The sequence below is a fragment of the Tachysurus fulvidraco genome, chromosome 2 (genome assembly GCF_022655615.1).
Source record: "Tachysurus fulvidraco isolate hzauxx_2018 chromosome 2, HZAU_PFXX_2.0, whole genome shotgun sequence".
Lineage (NCBI taxonomy): Eukaryota > Metazoa > Chordata > Actinopteri > Siluriformes > Bagridae > Tachysurus > Tachysurus fulvidraco.
In genome coordinates, this window is record NC_062519.1 from 37,372,993 (window position 1) to 37,398,805 (window position 25,813).

A 25,813-nucleotide genomic window follows, 5' to 3' on the forward strand; every position below is an offset into this window, starting at 1 on the left:
TAAAATACATACAATTAAAAATAATTGTAAAAGTGTTTACTTGATCTAATTGTAAAAATATAAAAAGAAAACTTCACGCGGTAGGCAATCGTGGCAGCGTTTGTGGTACGATACAGTAGGTCAAGCTTCCTCTGTGACCTGCCTCAGTCTCGCTAGCGATCAAGAGTGCATTTTTTTGGTTTTTTTGCTCCTTTATCATCGCTATCCTCATCGTCGTCAACCAACTTTATGTGGCCATCAACAACCGAACCTCGTTCAAGCATGCAAAGGTCAGACAGAATGTTTGCGTGTACAATACAATACGAAACTTCACATAATGTAGCAATTTCATTTTAAGGTTACCAACATTGTTAAAGTTTTTATAGCAGCTAGGATTATTTACTGAACAAACTTTCTATTAGATTGTGTTAGCCAAATACTACCTCATGGTTGGACATTTTCTCCTTCATAACTCTGGGACTAGCTGTAGCTTGTTTTTATATCTCACCAACACACAACCTTCAGTATGCATACTGAATCATCTACTTTAAGCTTTAAGGGGTCACCACAGCGAATCATCTGTTTCCACCGAACTCTCTCCTCGGTATCCTCTTACTCTTGCAAAATTAACTTTATTTCCTCTTAAAACACATCCATATATCTTCTCTTTGGCCTTCCACTTGACCTCTTACCTGGCAGCTCAGCTCCATCAACCTTCTACAAATATAACCATCTCCCTCCTCTGTACATGTCCAAGTCTCTCTGATTGTCCCCAAAATAGCCAACCTGAGCTGTCCCTCTGATGTGCTAATATTCATACTAAATATACATGATATACAGGTCATGGAGTCATTTTTAATGATCACCGACAGCATGGTTTTGAGAGGAAATTTATATTTATCTCAGATTCTGCTGTTAGGCAAAAATGAAGGTAGAACAAGTGCAATTTGCGGAGCTATTGTGTGGTAGGTTGTGTGTTAAGGCCACTTTATGGGAAACGGATGTAAAGTACTTCAAGTATAGAAGAGATTCATTTTCTGTCCGTGTATTGAATGCTTTTTAAGGATATGTAAGCAACTGATCTCCTGAAATGATGAGCACATACAGAAAGTGATTTTTTTTTTATTTATTTCCATATTGGCAAGTCTACAGTGAACAGCTTGTGGCAGAATTAGGAGCCCAGGGGACCCACGGTGGTCCGGCTTAGTCGAGTGATGCTGCGAGCCAGAGCGCTGCTCCTCCAGTGTGGCTCTAAAGCAGGGTCACCAAACTCCACCTAACCACAACAAATTCTGGTAGTTTTCCTGTTCTAACACACCTACTAAACCTGGTAAGAAACTAGCGAGTTTCACCTGGCAGCCCTGCTTTAGAGTTTTTTGCTCTCTGGCTATGCAAAAACAGCAGCAAGAAGCATCACGCAGAGAATGCACACACTTAGCACAGGCTCCGTTCATGTTGTGCAGAAATAAAAACAGGACAAAAAACGAAAATTGGGTTACAGAGCAAGAAAATTAAAATGTGTGCCAGTTACTCACAAGACCTAGCATCATCGTCATAATCATCATCAAGTCTGGGGTGAAAATAATTTACAAGGAGTATGTAGGAGGAAAGGTTAATCAGGAAATATAAAGCTTCATTTGATTTGTATTACCCTAGTCATAAAGATAGACTAAATAAAAATGTACCAGTGCGAGTACCCCAGAGGAAGAAGTGGGAGGAGTTGTAAGAGATCAAGAGGCGGGGTTCCCTCTGCAAAGGGTCAGCAGTCAGCACGGATGCAAAGAGCATCAGCCACAGTCACACCCAGACGTGCTCTTGGGAAAAGGCCAGGACGGAGCCTCGTCATCCAGGAGAGAAGCTTTTAATTCATTAATCAATCAAACAAGACCCAGAATTCTGAGAACCATTAGAATACACCTGAAGTTAGTGAAGGATCTCAAAACTACACAGAGGTTGATTACGGTCATGTTGAAGATGAGGGGCTTTGTCATGTATCTCAATCGAGCAAAACCAGGAACATGGAAACGTGAATGTAAGGTGGTGGACGAGAGCACTACTCAAAGTATGAGTGAATAATGAACAATAATTGAGGGGGTGATAGATTTGATACAGCCAGAGAAAGAGATACAAACAGTCCTCTCTATTCCACAAGTGCATCCATTTCGGTGATGACTGATTTATCTGAGTGATATTGGAAGTCCCTTCAGCTGAAACAGGCTTTGCACTTCCCTTTAAATTTTATGAGAAACTATAGTGCACAGTAGAAGTTCTGAGCCTGGTACACAAGACCCCCGCAGGGCTCGGAGAAGACAGCGCTGGCTGTCCGGCACCGGTGACGTTGGATTGAACGTGGGCTTCAACGCCATCAAGGGCCCCTGGTGAGGCAACGCTACACTGCAGCGGGCAGGCCAGCTATTTTTAAACAAAAAAGTGATCAGAGTGTAAGGGGGCCACTCTCAGTCTAGGCCCGGGTCTTTCGAAGGCCCTCCGTCTAGGTAGATCTTGAGAGCTTTTTCCTTGCGGGGAGAATAACTGACCCGGTGGCCCGTCTTCAGCAGCCGACTGCTCTCTTTCTTCATCAGTTCATTGCGCTCTTCTTCTGAGAGTTCCATGGGCTCCTCAGTCCTGTCCCTACAGGATACAGACAGTCTTTAGGCGATAATTCAAAATTCAACTAAAAAAATTCAACTTAATAAAAACACACACATGCAAACATACAACACTACAATACTCTGCAAAACATTTTTCTAAATATATTATGGAAAAAATCGTCAACCCTAAAATTACGTGATCATTCGCGATCTTAAATCCTCCCCCCCCCTATTGTGTGTTTCTCAATATCCAGAATTCAATTAAGTGGTTGCTTTTGAGATCAAGACACATGAAGCTTATGGTTTATATTATTAAAAATACAACCAGATGACTTCATGCTCCACAGTCCTTTTACAGCAAAGATTTAAAGAGCCAAAAAGATTTAGTGTTGTCTTTCTATCCTGTCCTGTGTGGTGTTACCTGTAAAACACCACTGCACCATCGTCACAGATGTAGAGCGGCCAGACGTTAAGTGTGGAAACTTTTGGGTTCCAGTCCAGATCCTGATGGATCTCCAACACAGATATGTCACAAGGAAATGTTCCTCGTCCCTACAGGTGGAAGACGGACACACGGTTAACCGACCACTACAAAACACGTGAAAGTTGAGTCTGGTCCTAGCCTTGTTCAACCTATACAAGTATAAATTGAATTCAGTTATCATCTCTGATCTGATTTCAAATGTTTAAAGACGACCGGATAGAAAACTTTAACGATTTTAATTAGTGCCATCTGTCTGTCTCTAATAAAGCCACTAGTAAACAAAGCCACTAGTAAACGAACACTGAATTGGTGTATTATTTAATAATGTTTTCAAACAGTTTTTACATTTATTCACGTGTAATCCAACCCCACCTACCCAACCCTAAAGTTGGTGAGGTTTCACATCAATTTGAAAGCTATTTATTTGAATGTAAAAAACAATCTATGGTTTAAAAAAACAAAACAATATGATGCACATCTCCATATAAGCTCCATCCTAGCTATGAGCTCATGTATATGCCAAAATGGTGAATACCTTAAAAAAAAAAAAAACCCACCCTGCGTTTGAGATCTCTGACTTAAGCACTAGTCGGACGGGATTAGTTCTACGTGGGGACGTGGAGTAATGCAATTTTACCTCAGTACGTCTGTAATATTAATTGGCCAATTCACACGGGACAAGACATCTCAGTAAAACTAGCAGAAGTGGGAGGGGTAACTCGCTTTACGCACCACAGTAACCTCCTTGTCGTCATGTGCTTATGACGTTGCTTCCTGTTATCGTGTGCACAAACAGACAACATGGCGCCTCCATGCTTGAAAAACGTGCTTTTAAACAGGAAATGACGAATTTTACCGTACATATTTACAGCGGGTCTTTTCGGACGGGATTAGTATTACCTGAGGTAATTTTTCCGGACCTTTTTACAGAAGGTAAAAGTCGCCGTAATCTTTTCGTAAGACTTTTCTGTTGGAAACCGAGGTGGTGGAGTGGACTTCCCTTCCCCTGGGGGTCCAGGGAGCTGGGTCACTTGCTATTTTCAAACGACAGTTGAAGACCTACTTCTTCATGAAATACTTGAAGTGTTTGAACAGTGTTTTAGGCTCATGGTATCAAGTCGGTTACATAGTGAACCAGAGTTAATGTATTCAATGAAAGAGACTTAAAAGCACTTTTTTACGTTGCACTGGATAAGGGCATCTCAAAAATGCTGTAAATGTAAATAACCAAGCAGTCATACCTTTGCGAACTCCAAGCTCTCGAGAGGAATCTGACTTATTTCATTGAGCTGCAGGGAAACAAACATGGTGAGAAAAGAACACCTTCGTTCACTAATCAGCAGCAATGCTAACTTTAGAACTGGGAGCTGAAAAAAGAAAAAGAAAAAAGAGGATATTACCTTTTCCTTGAGTTCATCTACACTGCTGCTCTCTAGCACCACCTCCCGGAAGGGCTCCAGCTTCATCTGAGCCGGACACCAGCGCCGTGTCAGCACGGCCAACTGAGACATGGACTTCATCCGCTCCGGTTCTGCGACACATTACAAAGGAGGACATTTTGATGATAGATCTGTACAACCTATAAATGTTTCATTTACATACATAGAGTTGAATGATTTCATAGCTAGTGTCAAGCCATAACACTTTTTTTTTTTTAAAGTTCAGGAAGAAAGATTTATGAGTGATTTCTAAGTTTTCTTGCATAAAATACACAAGACGTAACTGCTTTACATTTGGTTGTAAACTTATGTTCCATTATTTTGGCACTAGGCTCCACTTGGGCAATCATGCAATGGCTTCCTAGTCAAAGTGTAATTAGAAAGATTTCCATGCGCAGGAGTCGGTGCCAAAAGCAGCCTGGTGCCAAAGCTTCAATGACTATTATTAGTGCATTTCTGCTCTGCATAAATTAGGCAACAGGCGTCATATGTTCAACCATCACATTTGTTGTTTTTTTTTAAACAAAAAGGAGCAGCTGAAGGAGTCTCACCTACACGACAACCGAAATAAAGGACGCCGTCTCAGAAATAACTGGTTTAGAGGAGTGACATTATACTAAGACGAGAACATGAGATGAGCCATTTTCACACCACCACAGGACTGGTTTGTAGCTGTAACTAGCTGATCACTATCTAGGTGTGCTTAATTCTCTGTTGTTGCAGAAATAACTAGATTTGTTGAAGACTTTGCCAAAATCATGATGCCATTCAAACAAGCTTTCATTCGTTATTTCTAAACATAATATCCATCAGAACTATATACATTAAAACCTAGGCATATGCATCAAGAAACAGTAAGAAGGTTCCAGCCATTGTCTCACTAATATAATCTGCAATTGTCATTTGTTAGAGATAAAAAAAAATCTTTACCGTCAAGAACTTCAAGGAAGACTTCCAAATTACTGGAGATATTTATGTCCTCCTCGTACACGTGATACTCGAGAAACACCGTGCCTGGGTTTTTCCATGTCTTCTTCCTGAGTCGAAACCTACACGAGTACCAAACAAGACAATTTAGATTCTGTGAGGGTTTCAGCTCCATTGCCACATGATACCTGTGAGTCAGACCTCTAAAAAGGTCAGCTGCTGGTACAAGCAGCAGGACTGGGCACGGAGTTTGAAATTAATAACCTTTGAGTTTCACAAGATCCATGGCAAATTCTCTTATTACTGTATATTATCTCAAAAGATTACGGTGTGACTATTATATGACCTTGGAGTTGCTACGGTGTCACTGTGGATGATCAGGCAGTTCTCACACTGCTGTCTGATACAAATGGGTTTTATTTTTTTTTATATTTTCACCCTATCAAGTTATTTACTCCAGTGGACCACATCTCATTCAGTTCTGGGTACGACTCCCAAAAATTAGAGTCAAATCCACAATGAACATTTACAGTTATTATTTTTGATGTCTGCTATATAACAGTATACTGATATTGAAATATAATTCTGTATTATTTGAGCTGAAGGTGAATATATTAGCTTTAATTTAAGGACATTTAAATTCCTACAGTAATTACGTCTTGCCGTCAGCTAGTACATTGCGTGCTCAGTTGGATTCAGGTCCGGGGACTGACCTGGCAATTACAGAAGACTTAAAATCTTTGCTATAAATAAAATACCCATTTATTCCATCCTTGGGTCACTTTTGAAAGTACTCTTTGGGTCATGGGCTGCACTTTAAAACACCTTCCCTTGATTTAAAAGCATTTGGTAGAATCTCAGCATATACAACAGCCCTGTACACTGCAGAATTCATCCTTTCCCGACAGTAACATCAACACAATGCAGTTAAAATGGCAGACATATACAGTATTACCCAAACCATCAAATGAGGTGGTCAGCTTCAGATTATGAATTGTTCATGTTACTTTTTCATATATTTTTCCCCTTTCCATCATTCAAGTATTTTATTTTTTTTTATGTTTTTGAGGCTTTAGCAATGATTTATATTTTGTGGTAAGCGCTCTGTATTTCTGATCTCTGGTCTTCTTTGTGATGACTGATTTGGACACAGATACCCCTACCTGCCTGAAGGATGTTCTTTATCTGGCTAATTGGTGTGAAAGGGTTTCACCAGGTTTTGCAAGGGAATTATTTCTTCGGTCATCCCTCACAGTTGTTTTCTGCAGTCTCCTGGGCCTTTTGGTGTTTCTGTGCTTTCTTTCCAACTCTTAAATGCTTTAATATACCAAATAACTGACTAGACCAGGGGTATTCAGTTAAAATTCAAAGAGGTCCAGTTACTAAAATTTTTTCCCAGCAAAGGTCCGAATCTTATATCGTCACTGATGTTAATAAAATCAGTAACGCACGTACATTTCTATATAATTTATTGTTAAATTGCAAGTGTTTTCAAAGTCTGAACTTGTATGGCACTTGAATGGAAAACAATCCTGTAGTTGTCTTTACTACATGTCAAGCAACAGACAGACACTGAATTTCTTCTGAATAAAATAAATAAAAAGTGCAAACACGGCTTTGAGCAGCCTGAACTTAGGGCTTATATTTCAAGTAATGTAAAACATTCAGAATCTTTTGAATAAAATAAAAGTGCTTTTAATCTTTAAGGACAAAATTAAACAAAAGACTTTTGAGCTGCCCCTTTTTTAAACATTAACTACATCAATAACCTTGGAACCTTAGGCAAAAGAACATTTCAAGTCAAATAGAACAGGGCAGAATTTACTGAATAAAAGAAAAGTGCGGAGCTTTGAGCAACTCCCTTTTTCCTCTCTCCTTTCCACCTCTCCTTACTCCCTTTCCATCTTCCGTTCCTACTGAGAGAAATGGACATGTAACTGTCCTGCCAGCAGTTTGAATCTTAATTGTCCTGCCAGCATAATTAGGTGCATTACTGCCACCTTCTGCTCTGGAGTATGGAACAAAAACAATCTGTTTTTGGCTTGGCTTTTGATGACGCTCCTGTCGTAATAACTAGATTAACTGCGCATGAACGAAAGATTAATCTTTTTATTAAATTTAAAGAGCTTATATAATCTTATAATATTAGATTATAATAAGGAGATGCTTAATATGATAATATTAGAATTTAACGGGTCCGGGCAGACCCGTCACCCGACAGCAAAAATAAAATAACTCTTATGCAGACACATTCATAGACATGAATCACTGATTACATCATGTGCGCTCGCCTCATCGTAACCAAACACCAATTTCCTGTATGGTTTTGCTGCCCATGGAAAAAATCCTGCGTACATACATTAGATCTGACAGACGGATCTGACGCATTCAGGTGCTCACCTGTCTATGCTAAGCTCCAGTTTGCACTGTTCTTGGAGCTGGGGCAGCAACACCTCTTTGGACTGCCTCACGGTCATGCCCTTAGCAAACACGGTATCCAACAGGAATCTACAAGGCTAGAGAGAAAGATTACACTCTTATTAACTATGTTTCTCACCACTCTTATCTAAACAGCTTCACCTTGGGAACAAATACATTGTTTGAAGATGCTAATAGTGGCGTACCTCTGATTCGTTGACTAACAGCTGATACACCTTTACCCTGTATTCCCCTTTCTTTAGGGCTCGTCCTAACCGAATGGTGATCTACAGATTTAAAAAAAATAATAATAATAATAACATTAAAATATATGCCATTAAAATGCAAGCCGTTATAATGGGTTAATAGACAAAAACGGCAAACCTTGTTGTCATCCGAGAAAGAAGAAAGGGTCTCGTTGAGTCGTACGCTCTCAAACTCTTGGTTGTTGGCGTAGACTCGGAAGACCTTGAACTGGGTAGAAGCTACTCCAACAAATGGCTCAAGGTTCTGCTTGAATGCTGCCAGTGTGATCCTTTTATCAACATGAACAAGTAAACCTAAAAACATGGAGAAAATAGCAAACACAAAAGGTGAGCTCATTACTTTCTGACAATCTAGTTAAAATAAGTAAATATTAGTGCTGCATGGTATATGGCATTACAGATCCCTGAACTGAAAGACTGACAACTGAGCTTTCTTCCAGAAAAACATAGATAATGGAAAATTCATTATACAGATATTACAAGCATATTAATCTAGAAAATTAATCAAGTCCTCGACCGACAGGATTTAACAATTCTATACATCTAAGGTAACGAGGAAATGTATTTATTTTTGTAAAGTTAACTTAGTATAGTTTTGATCAGACTTTTTTTTTAACCATGTCAGTTCATTTATTTAGTATTAAACACCTACAAGATAAAATCCTTGCCGTCATTTTGCATCCAAATGCGATGGCGTCTTTGACTATGAACAATGTTTTTTTTTGTCATTCCCTTACTGGAGACAGTATAGTATAATCAACGAATGGCTAACCGTTTTACCCATTTAAAGATGTTGTGCAACTTTCCCCATACAACAATACACAGCCATGAGCAGTATTCCTTACTGTTCGCTCCATGTCCGGCAGCTTCTTCCTGAGAATACGATTCAGCTCTGAAGTACAGGTGATGTGTCTGAGTTTTACTCTTGCCATTCTCGTCGTATTCGCTATCAGTGCCAGAGTCTTCCTCGGCTGTGTCCCACGTCTCCTTCTTGCCCTCGTGGGCTTTGGAGCGGCGGCTGCTGGTGATGCTGTGTGAGTCGAGGCCGTTAGCCAGAGGCAGAGGTGCGCCATCGGCGTTGCACAAAGTGTCACTGCTGTGACTTGAGCTCAGGATGTCTGAGTCCACGGAGCTGGTGCTGCGATCGTTGTTAGCATCCGAGTCGGAGCGTTCCTCCGAAGCCAGCTGGTTTTCAGGCTGTGGGAAATCGAGGTGCTCAAAATCGCTGTGGTCTGAACTCTTCTGGCTCTCGCTGGTGCTGGAGGTTTGCTTCTGCTGCTGTTGAAAGGAAAGGTTCTTTAACTTCTCTGTGCTCTCCTCCAGTATGGCCTCTACGCACTGGCCGCTGCTTTTAGCCCCCCCAAACGAGTCCTCAGAGTCAACGCTCACTTTGGGGCAACTAGTTCTGTGGGCCACGGAGCCTGGTGACTGCTCAGGGAGCGAAACAAACAGTCTGATTGTGTTGCCATGACGGTCCAGAAGTTTCCACAGGAGTGATTCTGTGAAGGCGGCCTGGTGGTCCTCGGAGTCCGAGCTCTCCACAAAAACCTAAAGAAAGAGAAATCCATTAGAGACTAAAGCCACGGTTCGATGCGACAATTTGCCAAATGCTAACAAGGAACTTGTGATAAATAGTTTGTAATGTTCCCTTTGGTGTTTAGAAAATGAAACCTTGTTACTCCTGAAGAAACCCTCAGCTTTCAGTGTCTTGTTGGGCACATACAGTAGCCGGAGGTCATTATAGCAGCGCTCCAGGACAACGCGCATGGTTTCTGCGAACAGCCCAGTGGCCTGAACAGAGGAATGAACATGAGTAAATGTGGCTGTTTGGTGAGATTTATTTATTTTTTTTATCTCTAAAACTCAAATTTATCAGCACTGGCTACTAGAAGATAATCCAGGACTAGATTTTGACTTTCATGCATCGTTGGCATGATCAAATTAACTGATCGTAGTGCTTGTGGTACGAGTGTCTGCAGACAGAGAGAGAAAACATACTTGTGCAATGAGTTGCTTAAACTCTGTAATGGTTTGGTTCAGGTATGCCCGGACGCTGACAGGAGCAGTGATGGTCTCACTCTTCAGATCCACCACATGGACCTTCACCATCACTTCTGAAGAGTAAAAACCATAGATGACTTGTATACATATACAAAAATCATAAATGTGTGCACTTTACATAAATCCTAGACCATTTAACGCGTTTTATTTAAAGATAAATTCTGATCATCTCAGAAATGATCTTCAGATATCTAGTTAGTGATTGACGGTACCTCCAGGTTTATAAGGCTGGAACACATGGTCGGGTCGCCGGGTCTCTAGTAGCAAATCGAACATGTAGGAGGATTTCACCCCACCAAGGAGCAGCCCCATGGGCATGTCCTCCTCCCCCTCGTATGAGCGCTCCAGATATTCATGAAATTCGTCATACTTCACCAAGCGACAACAGTCAAAAGGAACTACACCCTCGAGCTCCATCAGCTAGCAGGACAAAATAAAAAAAAATGATTGTGTACACACAGTGTATTATAATATGCAGTGAAGCATGGTAGTCGAAGTGCCATGTTCAGAATGAATGCTACACCTGGGTCATATGTAAGACACACTTACGGTCATTATGCATAACAGCGTCACTTACTAGTGCAGCCTAGGCTTACCTTATATGCTATTTCTGTGGCCTCTCGGAGTGTTTTGTCCTTGTGAACCTCCAGCTTGTTCTCCATCATGACCATCTTGACAGGATGCATGCAGAAGAGCTTGATCTAAACAAACGAACGAAACTACAAGCATGAGCATTCAGATCGAGAAACTGACGTGTATTAAAATATAAAAAGGTACATGCGGTACCTTGCAAGTATTGCGCTCAATCTCCCTTTGTCTCTTCTCCTGTTCCTCTGACTCTCGTTCCCTCTGAACGAGACGCTTTATGTGCTCTGGGAAGTCTTCCACGTCGAGGTACTCTGCACGCAGTGTTTAGCTTTTTTATTTCCAAACCAGCAAAATAATTCAGCAACATAAAATTCATTGCACGAACTACTGAGCTTTAAATGCATAAAGAAAGAAAAGATAGAATGCTTCACAACCATTAGATTCGATAAGGACAAGAGCTTTATACATGTAGATATTTAACTTCTCTTACTTGCATTCCTTGAGGGATCTTTCAGTCTATATATGAGCATGTATGCGTTTGTGGAGCTGTTAGAATACAAAATACAAGTAGGGGATTATTACCAGACAGAAACACCAGTGATATAAGAATGTCATTTGGTCAAGTCTATGGCATCTTAAAAACCACAAGTGCATGATAACGGGGCTGTATTAAATGGGGCTTTGTTCAGGCTTACATAGAGAGTCTGTGGTATTCATCTCAAAAAGACGTCATTTAGTTGTTTAATGGCTGAATTTTGTGGTGTTTATGTCTGTTTTATGGCCAGAACAGTGTATGCATGGGCTTTTTTTCCTCTTTTGAAGCCCCACCGTCAAAACAGCAGCCAGAGGCAGATGTGTGTGTGTGTGTGTGTGTGTGTGTGGTGCCATTTACCTGGCAAAGGCACTGGAGTAATAGCCTCTGCTCCCTGAGGAACCACCATGTGTCTTCCTGATGTCATCCTGCGTGATCTACAGCAAAAAAAAATAAACAAATAAACAAACAAACAAATAAATAAAGCAAAATTGGAATATATTTAACAATTTAAAATATAAATACATATACATACACATATATACATACACACACACATTATATATATATATATATATATATATATATATACACACACACACACACACACACACACACACACACACACACACACACACACACACACACACACACACACACACACTACTGAAAAAAAAGAAGAAGGAAAATATGAAAGCTGAAGAACCTTGCTGACGTGCTGGTCATTGAAGCTGTACCACTGACCATCGCTGAAAGACTTGATGCAGGCATAGTAGTGTCCACCAGCAGCACTCCCAGAATGCACCATTACAGAGAAAAGTTCATAGGTCAGTGAACTCTGCAAAAGGATGAAAGTGTGCATTTATTGCATTAATAAACAGATGAAATGCCTTTTATCAGTTTTATATGGGGTTTATATATATATATGGGTTTATTGTTCAGAACAACATGAATAGATTATCTATTATGCAGCAGGTCGGGGTTAAGAATGGAGGTACCTTTGGCTTAAGTGCCCTCTCAGTGGTGCTTGTACTGTCCAGGCAGATGCCCTCGTCCACACCGTCATCCGTGGAGAAGTCGTTGCTCATCTGGTCGCTGTGGCAACTGCCCTCGTTCTCTGCCCCGCTGTCAGTGCAGCTCTCTGTCTGAGGGGATTTCTGTAATTTGCACATGTGGTAAAGCAAAGAGGGAACAAGTTCATTATAAATTACAACCAGAAATGACAAGCAGACACAAAGAGAATAACTTAACATGAACCCTTTAAACCAGTGTTTAACCATGGAGATTGGTTTTTACCTCGTCCTCGAGGTCAATAAAGGGGCTCATGTCAAGTTCCTCAGGGAAGGTCATGCGGTCGTTGAGCTTGATTCTGTGCATAGTGGTGTAGTCGAAGTCAAAACGTTTCAGCTGCAACGTCAGCAGGTAGGGAAAGTGCAGAAACCGCAAACCCTGAAGAATAAGACACAGAGAGGCAACAATACAATAAGAATGCAGTAGAGACACACAGATGAGGACAACACACTGCAATAATCTGCTCTGCTCCGGCTCACCTTGCGTGCATCGCATTTCTTCTTGCAGCGCTCGCAGAAGTACTGGTTGGGACCGTCCAAAGTCTCAGGCTGGATGAAGGCCTGCAGTGCTTCTTCCTGTTACATACATCAGATCGCAGAGACAGAGTTAATAAACGTGCAGGCTTTCTATGGCTGTCTAAAAAGGATTTAAAATGAGAGAGACAGAGAGGGAGAACGAGAGCGAGCGAACGAGAGGGAGAACGAGAGCGAGCGAACGAGAGGGAGAACGAGAGCGAGCGAACGAGAGCGAGAACGAGAGCGAGCGAACGAGAGCGAGAACAGATGCGAGCTAGCGAAACGAAGCGAAACAGAGCGAGCGAGCCAACGAGAGCGAGAACGAGAGCGAGCGAGCGAACGAGAGCGAGAACGAGAGCGAGCGAGCGAACGAGAGCGAGAACGAGAGCGAGCGAGCGAACGAGAGCGAGAACGAACGAGCGAACGAGCGAACGAGAGCGAGCGAGCGAGCGAGAGCGAGAACGAGAGCGAGCGAACGAGAGCGAGCGAACGAGAGAGAGAACGAGAGCGAGCGAACGAGAGAGAGAACGAGAGCGAGCGAACGAGAGAGAGAACGAGAGCGAGCGAGCGAGAGAGAGAACGAGAGCGAGCGAACGAGAGAGAGAACGAGAGCGAGCGAACGAGAGAGAGAACGAGAGCGAGCGAACGAGAGAGAGAACGAGAGCGAGCGAACGAGAGAGAGAACGAGAGCGAGCGAACGAGAGAGAGAACGAGAGCGAGAACGAGAGCGAGCGAACGAGAGAGAGAACGAGAGCGAGCGAGAACGAGAGAGAGCGAGAGAGAACGAGAGCGAGAGAGAACATGTATGGTAGAACTGATAGGTTGAACATGAAGACAGAGACATACCACACTGCCAAACGCCTGACTGGCTCCGAAAGGCCTGATGACCAAAGGGATGTCCAAGTAGGTGTCGATTCTCCAGCTTTCATTGCCACACTCCAGGCAGCGCACATAGTCCTTCAGTTTGCCCTGGTACAGCTGATTTATGAGATCAGCCTGAGGAGTCAGAACAGTTATTCAGTACATCAGCACTCCAAATCAGCAATATAATTAAACAAGGCGTAAACGGCACATAATGCTTTGGGGTTATTTTTAAGTACTGGTTAGCCAATTTTACTACATTAATTCAAGAAAAACATCTTAATCCAAATATAACCCGAGTGATAAACATTCACTCTCCATCCACGAGTAATAAATAAATAAATAAATAAATGAATGAAAGCCCTGTGACTGAGTTTGACGTGTCTTCCAAACACAGCACGGATCACATGAGACCGTGTTTAAACGAACAACTTCCAAATCACAAAGTACTAACCCTGAGACTTTTCTGTTACACTGGCTCCTTTGTTTAGCCCCTGGTGGATTAGAGGAATATCAGATAAACGTCCGAGAGCTGTAGCACGTACCTGCTCCGTTTGTTTCCACTTCTGTTCTAAAGCGTCGAACATGACCCGGCAAAGTTCCTGGACGTCGTGCTGTTGCCAGGCTACACAACATACAAATGAGCGCGCACACACACACACACACACACACACACACACACACACAAATGATCTAAACACTTTAGATATAATACATTTGCTACAATGGCAGGCAAAATGTTAAACCCCCTGAAGTTTGTTTTATCGCATGCTATTTATCGCATGCTGTTTATATCGCATGGCAATAAAAAAATAAATTATTCATACATAAAAGCAGTTACATTAGGAAACTTAAAATTTTTTTGAAACTCATTAACTGCTCACGTTTCGATTTTAACACGTGTTATATTAGATTAAAGCCTATATTGGATTATTTAGCCTATAGATTAAAAATTCATAGGCAGTGCTGGTATTAATGCTAACCCTTCTTTCACACTAGTCTGACAGGCACACATTCATTTTCAGTGTGCGTGTGTGTGTGTGTGTGTGTGTGTGTGTGTGTGTGATGCCATGTGCCATAAATCCATAAAGAAATTATTCAAATTGCTGCACATGGTCTAACATTTTATCAGTTCCTCATACACAATTTTACCTGCCATTTACTGTTTTGTTGTTTTTTTTTCTGGGAAGTAAAAGAACAGGTTTGTGGGTTTTAGATCTTGTCGCATTAGACAGAAAATTAAATCCTCCAAATTTATTAAGCAGTAAAACAAATTATACACTAAAAATAGCAAGGTTAAGAATCTAATAAAAACACTACGTTAAACTTACTAACTACAACAGGAAGGTTTTGTTAAAATTACATACTGGGTAAAATAAATATATAACTTTAGAAACAGTGTATGTATGATGAATATTGCAAAAAATAAATAATTACCTAAATAATTAAATGCTAAAATACAGGGTGTAAAAACTTCTGCCAGGCGGTGTAGATCTACAGGGTTGTTAGAAAATGCAAGCCAGTTCCTTGGGTGAAAGTACTGTAGAGAGCAGACTGAGAGGAGCTCACCTTCACTGCTGTCCCAGCCGAAGCTCCGAGTCACGTCCGTGGTCTCTATGGCTCGTTTCTTGCTGGTCTGCAGCAGCACAAACAGCCTTTGCAGCTGGAAGGGGATACTGATGACCGGATCTTCCTCAGACTCCTCGAACTCCCAACTGAAAGGGAAATAATACGTCGAATTTATCCCCATTAGCTGTGTCCCTATGGTCTTGTAGGAGATGAGGACATGGTTTGCACTTACTTGTAGAGAGCATTTCTAAACTCTGGCGTCATGAACAGGGTCTGGAGTAAACTGTTCAGATAGCAAGTCATGGCCTGATTGACCAAACCCACATATCCTACATGGAAAGAACACAGTTTCTATCAGAGTTAGAATCGGAGTGCAGTCAGTTAAATGGCATGCCTACAGTTTCACTTTTTTCCCCTAGCCTGTATACCACTTCCACGGGTACCAGTTTCACAGTCAATAAACATTCAAACTAAAAATAAATATACATCTACAAGATGGTACCTGTTTCAGACTTGTTGAGTATGGAGGAGTAGGAGTAACTTGGGCTGCTGTAGTCACTGCTACATCCTACTGTACCTTCACGGGACAGGGGTCCGATGAAGCGGTCCTGAGAACTGTCGTCCAGCCCGCTGCTGTCTGCTGTTCCGGACTCATCCTGTACGCATAAATCACACAATGTGAGGGAGAGAAGTTTGCTTTCAAATATATTTTATAGCCTTAATGCTAAAGAAATATTCTTACAGCTAATTATTCTGCAGCATTCTGCTGACTGTATTTAAAGTAAGGCTTTGGCTCAACCGATGTTAAAGCACACTGTTCCCCAGAGACATTGTGATAGATCGTTGCAGACAGCATGTGGTGGCAGGTATCGGGCGCGTATTCTTTGGATATGATGTGGTCTTGATACAGAACAGTTTCCATATATATATATATATATATATATATAAACATTGCCTGTATACGTGCCTTAGGTTTCCATTTTCATTTAATTGATGCATTCAATATTACAAGTTAACAACCATGCCTGTATAAACCGTTCAGATTCCAAACAAATAATAAAATAAAAAGGTGTGCTAATACCAGCTAGCATGCTAGGTCACAAGCTTGAGAAAAAACAACACGGTGAGAATCTGAACCATCAAAGGATCTTTGCATTTTCTAGCCAAAAAAGGTGTCTAAAATGATTTCATTTCCATACACATTAAACCTAAAGAACTCCATACATTTTATGTAGTCTGTCGATCAGTACACAGTCATATTAAATAAAGAGCCTTGTATCAACTCTTATAGCCCTGGGAAAAGAAAAGTGCACCCTTCTTCAGTTCTATGACTTTATTCATCAAAGCCTACATAAATAGTGCTGTTGTCTTCGCAAAAGTTCTGTGAAGAAACAAAACCTCAGACGAATAGATTAAAAATAAATAAATAGGTCATTACCGTTGTTAGTCAGGTTTCACTAATGAAATGCACATGATTAGTTAATCAATCATTAATATGTGTGACTGCCTATACTGTATAAAAGCAGACCCATTGGTAGCTCGCTACGAGTTTAAAATTAACCATTCTACGTTGAGAAGAACTGTTTACAAATGGAGAATCTTTAAGACAGTTGCCAGTGGTCCCAGAGTTGGTGTACCAGCAAATGCAGTCCAAGTTCAGACAGTTTAACGCTCGAAGACAAAGGAAAACCGATGATGTCTCTATATGCACATTATGACTGTATAGTCAGAAAAGCGGAAGCATGGCTAGGAGGAAAGTCCATACTCTCCAAAAATAACAAGGCAAAACTAGAGTATTACTAGGAACACTTTACACAAACTGTCAAGCATTAGGGGTGTGGTGGCGATTAATGGGGCTTGTTCTGAACTCCCTAGACCTCGAAAACTGACATAATCGACATCTTAATGACAAAAAATATATATGTGTATATACAGTATATATAGATTTTGGGATGGGCAAGTCAAAGATGTCATGGTGGGATCTTAAGAGAGCACTGCAAACAGTGTCAAAACTACACTAAATTCAGAACAATGCAGTGCATGGTGTATCAAGCATGAAAAAAAATATGCTATTCAAGCCTTGGTGAGTCTGTGTGTGATTTAAGCACAGCTCATAGCCTAAACATTAGCCAAAGACAGACTCCATGAAGTCAACGTCATCATTAAGACTTAGATTACAGCTGCACAGAATCTCTCCAGAACGCACTAATAGGCTAGTCCAGCTTATAACCGGCATGACACAATTTGGGGATTACATTACCACAGTGACCCCTTTTGAGTCGAGTACATTCGATTTCTCAGCATTGTTCACCATTGTATTAGTGTTATCTGTGACAAGGATAGCAAAGGAAGCTGGGGTCAAAATCTACGGTCTGCTATTGTACAGCAGCTGTGAAACATAGGTCTGGGATAAGAACACCCACCATGACATAAGCAACTTCCCATTTTGTATTGCAATCATCCCTGATGCGTGCTGCTCAGAGAAATGGCTGCTTTGTCTTTCCACATTGTCAGACAGAGGGCTGAAATGCTGAAGGGCTGTTAGCGTTTGCCAATAAGGAAACAGCTGTTGGAGGAGATAACCCACTTGTTGACCCAGGCACCAATGAAGCATGCTGATTACACACTGATAACTGCACATTTCGAGCTCTGCCCAGCTGACCACTCACAGAAGCTATCTGAGGCTGCTCGCCATCCTTGTCTGTGAGCTGCAGGAAGTTCCTCTTTCCTAGCTCAAACCCAGACTCCACCAGAGACATCTCACTGGCTTGGTCCAGAGGAGCCTGTGGAGATGGAGACATGTACATAAACAAACAAACAAACAAACAAACAAATAAGAGAGGCAGGCAGGCAGGCAGGCATGAAAGAAGGATGTAGTTTGATCTAAAATGTACAGAGGTACCAAGAGGATGGATATGAAGCAAGACGGTGTTTTAATGCAGCAAAGAAACGTCAATGTGTGTTTACATGCACATTGATCTGATGTCACAATTAACTGCACTTCAGGCATTCAGGTAAAGCGTTTAACAAATATTAGTCTTAAAATAGACCAGATGAGACCATTTTACAATTTTAAACCCAGACAACAACAAGTTTAACACACCAGATAAACACATGGCATCCTTGGCAATATTCTGTGCGAGAGCAACATAAAATGTCCTTTGTGTGCGCTTACATTTTTTTTTTTTTATAAATAATACATGGTTTCCAGTTGAAGTTCTACAATACTATTTATACAACAGAGCAAAAAAAAAAGCTATTTATTTAAATACAGTATTTGGTTTTAAGTCCAGAATGCAGCAGAATTTTTTTTTACTATATTGTATAACCATTAAACCAGTATAACCTTACTAATATTGCGATACACTTTTCTATGTAGATCTAGAAGAAAACAATTGAAGCAAACATTAAGTCTGATTTAGGATCACGTCAAATGCCGTTTACATGCATAGTTGAATAATATGATAACTGCCATCAGATAATGACTGTATTGTTCAGCACGCTTGATGTGACTCATAATGCATACAGTATATTCATGACTGCATTCAAGACAGGACAGGTTGTGTCCATTCTCTTCAAGGGTGCTAATATTTCTGGTGTTGCCTGGTTATCGCTACATCAAGGATTTTAACGTAACTGGATCATTCTGCATCTCTTAACAGCTTCACGACTATTTTACCTGCAAATATTTCATATTCATTGATCCAGGGTTCACAGACCTCTTTGTGCAGGGATTAGCTTATATGGGCTCTGCCAGATCCTGCACTAAGAGTCTAGTTGCATTAGAGAGAAAGAAACATAAAATAAATGTGTATTAATTTTTATTTTTCATGAAGCCAAATGGAGGACAGCTGTACCATGTCGCCGCATGTTTGCGTAAACTTTGGATGCTGCATTACACAGCTATTTAAAGGTGCCGTTGGCACAAATATAGAGTTTAATCCAGTGACCTACTCAGAGATCCGACGCCAAGCCTGGCACCTGTGCTCAGGCTCTGCCGCAGGATTAGCATCCCTACCCATCTGTAGAACACTAAGGCTATCAAGTCACTGGCCAAAATACTATTACCCAAAACAACATGACCGTAATCTTAAGGAATTTTGAAGGATATGTGCTGCCCACTCAGGTCACCCAGTGCTAAATATTACATTATTATACCCAGTTATCGACACATGACTAATCATTAATTCATGATGAGCAAGAGATTCGTTTACAGATGGAAAAAAAAAGAAAGAAGAGGGGAGGAGACGCTCACCAAAGCCACCACGTTGGCCCATGCCAGCTCAAAGGTGCCATTCACGTAGCCGGCTTTGTGAGCGACGTCTTCGAAGAACTTGGAGAGGGTAGTGGAAGCTGGGAGGTTGAGTGTCAGTCTCTCGTTGACTGTCTTAGGGTTGGTGGTGTCCCGAACAATACACAACACTCGGGGTTCCTCAGCAGCGTTCTCGTTCTGCGACAGACAGAACACGCATGCGTATATATTTCAACTCTGCTTTCATGCACAGCTGCTTCAAAGCATGTGGAGCTGTGCTTGGTAACACGGATACTACTGGAACAGCTTCTGGCTGTGCAGCAGACGTCATTCCAAGTAGCATAAGTTGTGTACATTAAAACGTTAAGGGCTTTTTAAAAAAATCTGAGAAAGACTCAAGCTCTCGAGTATCTGCATGAGTGTGGCTGACATGGAAATCAACAAGGCTCATCCAACAAGAACAAGCGCAGGGTGCTGTAAACTGTGCACATGCAGTTGCTGCACACAGACGGAATCTTGTAGTAATTTTATTCGTATTCGAGGAATGTGTGTTAAAATTCAAAATGCACCATCTTTTTGCTATTATTATTTCTATGTGTGTAAAAACAAACAAAAATGTGGCCTTCTTCTACACGGTTACCTGAACAGAATTATTCTGTTCTCATTAACGAGCATGCTGCTAGCACACATGGCGATACTAGTCATTATGGAACGGTGCCACTGAGCAATTTGCCTGGATTTAGCCATAGGCCGAGTGTTCAATGCCCCGCAGGTGAAAGTGGAACAACCCTGATTACACAACTCTGTGTAGATATGACCTGTTTACATTAATCCGCAGAGTAAGCACAGGTTATAGACAGCTTATAGTTAGAGAGCAAGTTAGTTTACTGAATATGTGCTAAACGGTGTAATAGCTGGCCGATGACAAGACTAAGGATCAAATCTGTTTACAAGGCCAGAGCTTCCTTTGTCTCACACAATGCCTCCCCAGACTGCTCTTCTCTGCCAGTTTGCTCATGTTACTACAAGCGAAATGCCGGGCTTTCCAAGAATGACGCACGTAGACCCGACTGTCTGGGAGGGAGGATGGGGGGGAAAGGACGATGTTTACAAAAGGTTGTGGAAAACAAGTCGCAGCAGAAATAACTTTTAAGCACTCACTGTCTACACTGAGGAGAACTGCAGTATGCAGGCATGCATCAGCATCTTTTAAAATAAGGTTTCTGTTTCTATATAACTAAAACAGCAGCTCTGGAGAAAGATGGGGGATACGAGAGATGCCGCATATGTAATCTAATTTATTAAAACATTTTAGGAAGGAGTCTCCAGTATCAGTATTTAGTAACTGACGGTAAGCTTCTGTCTGAGGAGAAAAATTCTTCACGCTGTCTGAGGGGGAAGTCTTCATTCTTTTTCTGTCTGTCCGTAAAGTCTTCACCGTCCGTCTGAGAAAAAAAAAGTCTTAATTCTCTCTGATTATCTGAGTTACACTACAGCTCCTGCTGACTCAGCAGTGGCTTAACAAACCAGCCCATTTATTTGTTTATCTATAAAGTAAACCATGAGCTTTAAAAGCTGAATTCAAAAACTGTGGGTTATAGGGTTAGGCCTCATCATAACTTTTATTTTTTTTCACAGACACGCACACAAAAACCATGCTGTTAAAAGACACCCAGAAGTGCTCATGCTAGAGCTACCTGCGAGAATCTCTTCATCATCTCCTCCAAAATACTCTGCCTGCAACTCCAAAACATACCCTGCTAGCAAAGTACAAGGGAAAACAAAAAACTGTGAAAAAACACAAATGGAACAAGAGACAGAAGTGCACTGGTGTGTACGAAATGCACAAAAATAAGAGCGACACCTAGACAGTAACTTTTGAGTCACATGCAGTGCTATAATAAGAGGTATTAGAGAACACTGATGATATTGCAGAGATATGACGTATCTTAGAACCTGCCAGACTGGATGTTCCCTGGGACCTGCTACAAGTACCTGCTATTTCCTTCCAACCAACAAGAGAAAACTGAGAATGTAGTGGAGATAATACTGCATCAATAAGGTCGGATTTAGGTCGTCAAAGCTTTAATAAACAGTGTGGGCCACAGAAGAAACATGCCGGCATGCAGCCGAAAGCACACAGACCCACAGGGTTAGCATCCTGGTTGGCATTTTCCCTAATCCCTTTGAAAATAATCGGGAAAAACGGTAACAGTAAAAATTGTAATAGCACAATAAGATTTCTTAATACATTTACTCTCTGATCAGGTAAAAGATAAAATTCACTGTGAAAAATGGTGTTTCAAAATTCATTTAAATAAATAAATAACATATCACCCACAATGGGCTTCTCATCAAGCTGGATACACAGATTTATAAGTAAAAAAAGTGATCACAGGAAAGTATACACAACCTACTGTATGAAAATCATTCCTAACCTACTCATGTTCCTGAGTAGGTGTAAATGCATGACTAAAAAGAGCAACTAATGTAAAGCTTGAATGATCAGCTTCAAAATCATAAATAACCAGTCGATTCAAGAGATTTTCCAAAGCTGGTTTTGGCTTCCACAGCACTGCACAAAAATAAATAAATAAATAAATAAATAAATAAATAAATAAATAAATAAATCGGGCATGCAGCATCTCTCCGAATAACTGCCTCACCTTCTACCATTGAGTAAAGCTTGGGATTGTATTAATCAGTTAAATAATGCACATCCACAATGCTGACTCACTGCTCAGCACTATCCCCCTGAAAAACTACTACAATGCCACTAACAGGTGGTGCTTATTTCAGACGCCCACAAAATGAGCACACAGGCTTCTTGCAACCTGCTCATAACCCGAAGTGTACATTTTAGTCGCTCTCAATAACTAAATACGAATTTAAAGAGATAGGCTAGGGTTGGGTGCATGTTTCCTTTGCACTCCTTAAACAGGAAGGGTGTGAAAGTGTGAGGCCAAGTAAAGTTACAGTAAGAAGCTTCTGCTAAATGTGCTTTAGGTGTTTCCAATTCAAGAAGGTCAATTGGTAGAAATCCTCTTGCATTCAAGATTTGATTAACGGACCATTTTGGGGACTTTTGTGGGACCAAACATGGGTTGATTTCTTTCTCCAAGACGTTTAAATGAACTGTTTGCTGTCACAAGTACAAGGTCATAATCTAGAGAAACGATCGATTTTCTCCTCTTACAAGGGTACACAGCAGCCCTGGAGCTGGATGCAAGTCTCTATTGACTACAGCCTTTGAGTATAGCCCGATTTTGAAACAGTCACTCAGAAAGCTACAGACAAATCGACTGAAATCTTACACTTAATGAACTAAAAAAAAAAACTCTTATTTAACCTGGTGAATTATCAAACATGGTTTACAGAAACCTTACACCTGCAGATTTAAGCTGCTGGCTGCCAAGAGGTTTTACTCTAATCTAATGCATGAGGAAGTATATAAATCACGCCATTCCAGGAAATGTAAAGCTAACTTAAGCCGGTTTTAGACTGTGCAGTTTCAATGGTCCAAGAGTGTTGCTTGTCACACCAGAGGAAATGATCCTTATCAAATCCAGGCAGATATTTTAACAGACATGCAGTCTGTAATAACATTCCTCATGTTCAGTGAAGAAAACGAGTGCTTTTCATGTCACCAATTAGCATGAGTAGCTCTCGGTACAACCATTGAATCAACAGTGGCGAGCGTTTGACTAGAAATAGTGCCTTAATAGTAGCTTTATATACTAAATATACAGGAAGCTGAAATTCGACTACTATATCTTTTTTTGTATTTGTATCAGTGTTTGCGGTTGTCCTGTGAGTTTCATCCTATTCCGTTCCACTTAGATGACTAAAGAAGCAGCACAAATAACCATTCATTACCACCATGCTGAGCAGAAAAGCATCTCAAATAGAACCTTGAAATGGATCAGGCAGACTTTGTCTTTTAGGACCACCAATATCCACTTAGGAACAAAGAATTTGTTTACGATGTGTGACTGTCTCCATCAGGAAATCATAGATGAAAATCATACATTGTAAAGTAGACGTGGTGATGCTTCACTTGTCTGTCGATATTTTAGAGGGATACCAGTTACTCTCTTATTAGAAAGAGGAATAAGTCGGCTTATTATAATGAGCGGGATAACAATCCTATCCAAAGGTCCTCTGATCCCACAACGCTGGTCGTTTCTGCCTTGAAAGAATGATCTATTATTCTATCTGAAAAGTAACACTAATTGAGAAGTTGTTAAAATTTTACTACATCAAATGGGACAAAAAAATTTATGTTTATTATTCAGTATCAAAACACTCCATGAAGCAAATCTTATTTCTCCAGAAATTGTTCATCTCCTGGAATTTTAGCCAATAAGTATAGTAGATCGGTTTATGGAAAGCCCCTGTTGATTGGACGGGTCAGATGAGACCAGTTTAAGCTCACAGGAAGGTTTTAGTGATTAAAATATCCACTCTTACAACCATGGTGAACAGAAAAGTATCTCAAATTGTCCAACATGGTGATTTACGTTTACTACAACAGCAGAACACCATTCATGTTGTGTTCCATTCGTATTTGTGTAAACCAAGAACAAGAATCTGAACCTACAAGTTGGTACAAACTCAGAAACTTATCAGATGAAGACTGGAAAATGAATCAGGTGAAGTTTTGTTATGGACCATCATGGACTCTGAGACGTCATGGGAAATTTGAGTACGATTTTATTTACAAAGTCGCGTGAACAAAATATTCAAACTCAATGAAAAAAAGAATGATTTCTTCAGGGTGATTGATCAGATTAGGACCAGGAGAAATAAAACCCACAACAAGACAGTCCTTTTAAGAAATCCATATTCGCTCAAGTCTCGCCTTTCAATTATCTACCTACCTTCCAGTAAATATCTTACTTGACTTGGCTAACATCAGCGTGTCAAGTTCAACCACACAAACTAGTCATATATTTGATTATGCGACTCAGTTATAGAAAGCAAAAAAAATGTTAATCATAATTGTTAGTGCAGCTGATATTTTTACCTGCTATTAAACACGAACATGTACACAAGACGAAGGGTAGCCAGCTAGCTAACTAGCTTTCCTCTTAGCTTTCTCGCTAGCTTGTTAGTTAGCCTTGTAGCTTTAAACGCGGTGCGACTTCGCAAACTAGTCACTTAACACGTTAATTAACTCCTTGCTTATATCACGGTGGTTAATAACCAGCTTACTGTTAACGTACGTTTGTATTTGTATCCGTTTTTATAAAGCTTTTAAAATACAAGAGAGCAAACGGTCGTTAGCTAGCACGCTAGCTAGCTAACAACATAAACACTCTAATTCGGCACAGTCTATTTCGTCATTTGACCCGTTCCTAAAATAACAACGGAACGTTATACATTGGACGTGTGATTGTGTGATTATTTGTCGCTAATAAGAACTAAGACGCAGAAGCTAACGCTAGCTAACGTTACCGTACACTTGCTATGCTAACAGCGATGCGTATATAGGCTGAGTTAGCGCAGATGCGTAACAACGCGTCATTTGTGTTTAGCAAGCAAATCTGCAGTAGTGTCAAGGAAAAACAAACCGATTTCAAGTTCAATTCCCGTCACGTCAGTGTGAACAAGCCGTGTGCCCTGACTCTCAGTCTTTATGTCGTTCTTTTCTGTGTCTCTGACTGATTTTCTCTCACCTCTTTTGGTACGAGCTGGTTTTCCTCGCTGGGCACCATTTCCATTCGGGCGTCTGTTAAACGCACATCAACCCCAGGGCTCTGATGTCAACAGCGACTCTCCGTTTGGATGTACATCATTCGCACTCGTGGCCAGAATCCAGCCGAATGTCGACGCCAAACTGTCCGCTTTTACAAACTTGTTATCGAGGACATGTTTCCTTTCTGTTTTACAGCAAATCAATGAGCGTTGAAAAAATAATAATAATAAATATGGCCGTCCTTCAGTGTGCGCGAGATTTGAGCTCAATCCCTGCGTCACTTCCTAAACACGAACTATTTTGATGTGATGACGTCGGTGATGATCGTCGACGTCACGACCTTAATGAAGCGTGAGTGAGGGGGAGGAGGGGGGATCCAATTAATCCGGTTTGATAGCGTCATTTGTTTTTATTGATTTGTGTATTCGGATGTAGTCTGAAGATGCTGATACATTTATATGTGAGCAGAATCACAAACATCAGATTTTTACACATTAATGCACTCTTCTAAAACATTATTGTGTCCATAGTAACAAATAACTCACATTGACTACTAATCTAA

At 40.8% G+C, this 25,813-nt stretch overlaps 1 protein-coding gene across 5 annotated transcripts; it reads right to left on the bottom strand.

Annotated features, from left to right (window-relative positions):
- Positions 1 to 1,085: 1,085 nt before the first annotated feature.
- On the bottom strand, positions 1,086 to 25,555 carry usp47 (ubiquitin specific peptidase 47). 5 transcript variants are annotated; one of them, XM_047806559.1, is made up of 29 exons: positions 25,232 to 25,555; positions 21,251 to 21,310; positions 19,557 to 19,751; positions 17,971 to 18,084; positions 15,804 to 15,957; positions 15,534 to 15,630; positions 15,302 to 15,447; positions 14,278 to 14,357; positions 13,718 to 13,867; positions 12,836 to 12,931; positions 12,582 to 12,734; positions 12,284 to 12,442; positions 11,992 to 12,123; positions 11,646 to 11,722; positions 11,244 to 11,299; positions 10,952 to 11,064; positions 10,762 to 10,866; positions 10,378 to 10,585; positions 10,103 to 10,218; positions 9,776 to 9,895; positions 8,950 to 9,652; positions 8,223 to 8,398; positions 8,045 to 8,125; positions 7,821 to 7,936; positions 5,424 to 5,542; positions 4,455 to 4,585; positions 4,296 to 4,343; positions 2,992 to 3,122; positions 1,086 to 2,610 (listed from the first exon to the last, which is right to left on the bottom strand). In XM_047806559.1, exons 1-29 carry the CDS (start codon positions 25,274 to 25,276, stop codon positions 2,436 to 2,438), a joined length of 4,056 nt encoding a protein of 1,351 aa, XP_047662515.1. In that variant the 5' UTR covers positions 25,277 to 25,555; the 3' UTR covers positions 1,086 to 2,435. The 5 variants fall into 5 exon arrangements, with proteins under 5 accessions (XP_047662515.1, XP_047662512.1, XP_027008907.2 ...); XM_047806556.1 differs by having other exon boundaries at positions 21,251 to 21,313; XM_027153106.2 differs by lacking the exon at positions 21,251 to 21,310 and having other exon boundaries at positions 25,232 to 25,554.
- Positions 25,556 to 25,813: the final 258 nt, after the last annotated feature.

What these genes read in the sequence shown, in the direction of transcription:
- usp47 (XM_047806556.1), bottom strand. Translation starts at nt 25,276, where the DNA reads ATGGAAATGGTGCCCAGCGAGGAAAACCAGCTCGTACCAAAAGAG. An exon ending in TGATGAAGAGATTCTCGCAG is followed by an intron (nt 19,752 to 21,250) that starts GTAGCTCTAGCA and finishes TGTCTGTCGCAG; the next exon opens with AACGAGAACGCTGCTGAGGA. An exon ending in GGTGCAGTGGTGTTTTACAG is followed by an intron (nt 2,611 to 2,991) that starts GTAACACCACAC and finishes TGTATCCTGTAG; the next exon opens with GGACAGGACTGAGGAGCCCA.